At 45.4% G+C, this 5,586-nt stretch overlaps 1 protein-coding gene across 1 annotated transcript; it reads left to right on the top strand.

Moving 5' to 3' along the window:
• The first annotated feature begins 4,154 nt into the window (after nucleotides 1–4,154).
• On the top strand, nucleotides 4,155–5,496 carry LOC121306590 (fibrinogen alpha chain-like). The gene is made up of 2 exons (XM_041238404.1): nucleotides 4,155–4,575; nucleotides 4,635–5,496. Exons 1-2 carry the CDS (start codon nucleotides 4,522–4,524, stop codon nucleotides 5,034–5,036), a joined length of 456 nt encoding a protein of 151 aa, XP_041094338.1. The 5' UTR covers nucleotides 4,155–4,521; the 3' UTR covers nucleotides 5,037–5,496.
• The last annotated feature ends 90 nt before the right edge of the window (nucleotides 5,497–5,586 follow it).

Here is a 5,586-nt window from a genome sequence, read left to right as displayed (position 1 = left end):
CCGAGTCTGAGGGTAAACACTTGTTGTTGACTCAGGCCGGGCTTGTGCGGAGAACAAAGCAGTTATAGATGCTCTTATCACGCTAGTCCAGGTTAACGTTGTTTTAGAGGGGAGGTTTTCTTTGATGTCCAAGCAGTGTGTTTTGGGGTCAGGGTGGCGTAGTCGGTATTTGCGCTCCAGGCTATTCCTTCACCTCTGAAGGAATCTTAGGGGCTCGATTTGAAAGTTTGGTCTTGACGTAGCCCTCGTGTGAACTATGAAGCTCCGTGCGATCTGCAGTCTTTACCTTGATTGAATCTAACTTGGCAGCTGGCATTGTTTATTGCATAACATGTTAAATTGTTCAATAATAATCAGGTTGGACGAAGCGACCCCCCCCCTCCCCCTCAGCCAATCTGGACCCCCTGATCAGCTCCGCGCCGGGCGAGCGTTCCTGCTCGATTGGTTGCCTAGCGATGCGTCTCATGTTCCACGTCCCAGCTGCACACATTTGCGCAAGAACCAGCCAGTTACGATCCTCACCGCTTGCCCCTCCTTGGCACGCGGTCAGCCCCTGGGCACAGTCAGCAGCTGATTCGGTGAACTCAGCGTTTCAGCGGCAGGAACTATCCTGCGCCTTTCCAAAAGAAGGACAGGTGTGTGTCCCATCTGGTCTGTTCTGTTTGAGTTAAATAAGACTTCGGGCGTCTTTTTGAAATGTGTGGGTTTTTTTTTTTTTTTTTATGGTGCGATTCGGAGTGGTCTCTCAGTGTTGAATTATTAGCGTTTTTTTCTCTACCTGGCTAATTGACTAACGCACAGCGACTTCAGTTTAGTCATTGGGACGCTCGCTGGAACAAAATACTGCTGACTGTGATTTTCTTGGAATTGCTGTTGGAATTATTTCAATGGGAATGGGGAAACAAATCTAAAAAAGAAATAATAATAATAATAATAATAATTGAAAACAAATGTTAAGAAAAAAAGTCATTTGAGTCTGTGTATTTTCCCCTTCTCCTCAAATTGAACTTGATTTTCTTTCAAGTCTGTTTTTCTCTTTGAAAGAAGCTATTAAGGTAATTACATTCTGTTCACCGAGTGGAAGGGAATGAGTCGGGAAAGACGCTGGAGACAATATTCGGGCCTAGCGCTCCTTGAAAAGCCTGGGGCTCAGGTAGAGGAGTGGGGGTGGAGGGGAAACTCACAGCAGCCCCTCTGTAATCCAGCCCCAAGCTTCGTGGCTGTGCGACTGGATGAAGGGCAAAGGGGAGGGGGCAGAATGCAGTCACGCGTACAAAATCAAAACAAAACGAGCAACTGAATGTGTGGCCCAGCCCTGAACTACTGGAACCAAGATAATGTAGTTCATTGAGGTATTTTGGTAAACTGGATTAACGAGAAACACGTATTTACATGCAGTGTGAGGGAATGAAGCCGAAAGGTCACTGGGTTTCAAAGCTATGTTTGAAAGGGTCAGAATACTTTCGCTAGAACCCTGAACAGTTGTTGGAAAGAAAAAATCTCGCTTAAATACGTTCAAATATACAGCAGCAGCAGCAGCAGCAGCAGCAGGGGTGTTGTTTTGCATTAAAACAGCTAACGAATTGTAGAAGCTTTTTTGCAAGGGTTAAAATAGTAGAATTTGTTCCAAACCACATTCTTTTTAACTTTGTAAAATGTTTAAAGTGTAGGCTGCAGTGTTTACACAGCTGGATGCCTGCAGTGAAAGTTTTCATTTTAAATATTTATTCGTCGTGCGGTCTCGTCCACATAGCGCATCCTCTCAAACAAACCCTTTAATGGAGATCCTGTCAAGCTGTCTTCTGAGTTGTTTACAAACATTACGAAGATAGTAAAGTTTAAGCGATTAAAAATAATTGAAATGTCATTTAAACAAAACCTTGATGCTCCTGTTAGGCAGCATGGGTGTCCTTAGCAGACCAAAACTATCTGGGATAATGACCCCCTTTGGTCCATCTTTTCGGGGGACAGCGCGAAGATGAACCCGCGCTGTCCCCCGAAGCGTGTGCTGTCAGCCGCCCGCTTCTTTCCAGCCTGCCACTGGAAAGCGCGGTGCGATGGCGGTCCACTATGAAAGGCGCTATATAAAAACAAAGATATTTTTATAATTGTATTACGACGAGCTGGCTGACCTCGTGACCCTTTCTTTCACACGTCGATTACACTGTGTAACACAATTTTTGTTCCTGGGTAGTAAGTGTTATTTCCTAATTGCTTATGCCTCAAAAGTATAGAAAATGGCTATTATTCCCCACAAACTTTGCTTTTGTGACCAGGACAGTGATATTTCAAAATATCACTATTTCCAATGGGAAAACGGGCAAATGTGTGTCTTTTCGTTCACATAAAGTCAGAAAAAAAAACAACATGTGAATCCAAATTAACATGTATTTATACTAAAGTAATACAAAGATGACTACAAAAGATTTAGAAGTGAGTAGTTTTGAGATTTACGATTATACTGTATTTACTTTCAGCTTTAAAACTGTAGGCTGCATAGATTGGAAGAACAGAAAAGTATAGAAATGATTTTTTCTGTATAAAATGCTTGCTTGCAGCTTGTTATCTGTAGGTTTGATGATTGATTTGCGGTACATTTTAATACTACAGAAAAGGGGAGCTCTGTTTTCAATCAGTCCAGGGTCTAGATGTCAAATACAGAATAGACTAACTTCGATCCAGTACCACGTTCAAGGTTTGGCTGAAAAAGTTTTTTTTTTTCTTTTTGTAATGAAAGCCATTTCAACAGAAACAGCAAGCTGACAAGAGTTATAGAGAAGGAAGGGGGGGGGGGACGGAAAGCTGAGAAGGTTATAGAGAAGGGGGTGGGGGTTTGAGTACAAGTTCCCCAAAGTGTAACGATCGGGCAAACAGAGGCTTATTGAAAATTTGCAGACAAACAAGCATACCCCACCAGCAACCCCCCACCCCACCGCCTGCTTTTATAATCCAAATGGTAAACAAGCCTCTAGAAAAGACTTCATGTTCCAAGTGTCCCAGCGTGTGAATATAGAGCCCCTTTTGTGCAGAGGGAAAAGTCCGGTCTATAGGGGAGAAAAGAGACCTTGCGTGCTTTGGAATTGATTAAATTAATAAGGTCCCCCTAAACAATGTCCTATAGAAAACTAAAGAATGTTCCCCCCCCCTCCAATGCTCTCACATATAAAATGAACATAAGTAACCTTTTATTTCCACAGACTACTTGAAACCTCTGTGTGAGCTTACAGAAAGACTGAGACTTGTTTCAGCCGCACAGTAGATGCGCTGCCTGGCCGCTTTATTAGGACGTGTCTGTCTCTCGGATTTGAGTTTGGCATCGCCCCCCCGGTGTGGGGGCGGGTTCTCCTGGTATACCCGGTAAGACTATGTGAACCTGATCAAATCCACCCAACGGTGCTCCTTTCAAAGACGATAACGAACCCAGCCACGGGAGAGAGAGAGAAGAGAGAGGGAGAGACATCTTCCATGGCCACCACAATACCCTGATCTCAGTTTATTAACAGACTCACTGTGTGTGTGTGTGTGACCCTGAGCGAGTCACTTCACCTCCTTGTGCTCCGTCCTTCAAACGTAAAACAAAACGAGGTCCTATTGGAAGAGACTCTGCAGCAGCAGCAGTTGTTGATGATGCAGAGTTCACCCCCCTAGTCTCTGGAAGTCTCTTTCAATAAAAGCATTTTCTAAATGACTAATTTATTATTAATAATAATAATTAATAATCTTGACCCCCAAAGACCCATCCCAGGCACTTGATCTGAAGGGTTCAGAGCGCGCCTCGTCCCAGTTGGAGGACGGTTTAGACTGGGAGAGTGGCTACAGAGCGCCTATCCTCGGACGATGGCAGCTCAACCCACAGCCCTGTCCGTTCAGACAGGCTTCCTCCTTGTCAACAGATCCAGGCCTGGGAGTGAGGACGCCATGCTGGGGTTAACCTCCTGACTGCATCCTGCTGACGTTGGGGGGGGGCTATTGTTCAGCTGATTTCGATCAGGTGCCCCCCCCCCCACTCCCTCCTGTCCTTCACACTGGCACCACCCACCTCACTGCATCGTATTGCAATTGGATTCATTTACACACTAGCACGATGGTGTCTACTTTACCAGTCTTCAGACTCATCAGACCCACGGATAGCATTCTGTACATCAAAAAGGCACAGAGACAAAAATGAGTTTAAGGTATTTTATTTAGTGAACACACGTGTAACATAACTGAAGCCAAATAAATTATAGGAAGAGTCTTGGAGTACAGGGTTGACAGGTAGCAGGAGGGTTTGGTTTATTTTTCGTCTGGAGTTTTCGGTTGGGATTCTTAAATATCTTTGTTGAAATGACGTCCCGCCAAAGCTGAGCCGAAATTAACTGTATCTTAACCCTAGCAAACGGCCGCTCTAAAAGGCTGCAACAGACCCAGCGATCGAGAATCAGGTTCAGGTTTTTGTTCAAAATGATCTCTAAATGACTTAATTGAACAAATGACTGCTTCACGAGTCCGAGTGAAATTCTTCCAAGTCTTTGGAAATGGATGATTGAAGGGTTACCTACACACCCTGCCGGGCCGTGGCTCTCCGGGACAGGGGTTCGACACCCTGCCGGGCCTCTCCGGGACAGGGGTTCGTGGGACTCTCCGGGACAGGGGTTCGACACCCTGCCGGGCCGTGGCTCTCCGGGACAGGGGTTCGACACCCTGCCGGGCCGTGGCTCTCCGGGACAGGGGTTCGACACCCTGCCGGACTGTGGCTCTCCGGGACAGGGGTTCGACACCCTGCCGGACTGTGGCTCTCCGGGACAGGGGTTCGACACCCTGCCGGACTGTGGCTCTCCGGGACAGGGGTTCGACACCCTGCCGGACTGTGGCTCTCCGGGACAGGGGTTCGACACCCTGCCGGGCTGTGGCTCTCCGGGACAGGGGTTCGACACCCTGCCGGACTGTGGCTCTCCGGGACAGGGGTTCGACACCCTGCCGGACTGTGGCTCTCCGGGACAGGGGTTCGACACCCCTATTCTATGGAATCTCACGTTTACTGTTGCGACAGCTAATCACAGCAATTTGAGAGTTGATATTGCACTTTCAGATCAGGGATTGAAAAACATTTGGTCTCGGCATTAAGAGAGATTGAAATAGTTCCTGCAACTGAATATTTGGCAAATCATACAACAAACAACAAAAACAAAAAAGAAAACTCATTAACTGCATAGAATGGCAATGCGGTAAATCATTTCTCAGAATGAGCACCTGACTACACTATTGGGAAAATACTTAAATCTTCCAATCCCAACACATGTATATATATATATATATATTTTTGTATATGTATATATATATGTGTGTGTGTGTGTGTGTTTATGTGTATATATAATATAATCTTCAATATGAAGATTTGGTTCACTTTCCCACGTCACTGCGATGTCATCTTCAAGGGTCAAAGGTCAGCTCTATGGCTTTCACAATACACAAGTGTCCAGTTTTTTCTTTTTTTTTTTTTTTTTTTTTTAAAAAGTCAAAGGAGAACCGTCACAACTCAAAGCGCTTGTCCCATTTTAATTCCACCACACTGGCTTCAAACCAGACCTACAAACTGGACTTAAA

Source organism: Polyodon spathula, chromosome 48, assembly GCF_017654505.1.
Source record: "Polyodon spathula isolate WHYD16114869_AA chromosome 48, ASM1765450v1, whole genome shotgun sequence".
Taxonomy (NCBI): domain Eukaryota; kingdom Metazoa; phylum Chordata; class Actinopteri; order Acipenseriformes; family Polyodontidae; genus Polyodon; species Polyodon spathula.
The sequence above is the reverse complement of the archived record's forward strand: the minus strand, read 5'-3'. Positions and strand labels throughout refer to the sequence as shown.

Bases quoted from the DNA above. Each gene is read 5' to 3' on its own strand.
- LOC121306590 (XM_041238404.1), top strand. From the start codon at position 4,522: ATGATTGAAGGGTTACCTACACACCCTGCCGGGCCGTGGCTCTCCGGG. The intron at 4,576-4,634 runs GTTCGACACCCT...TCCGGGACAGGG, and splicing joins CGTGGCTCTCCGGGACAGGG to GTTCGACACCCTGCCGGGCC.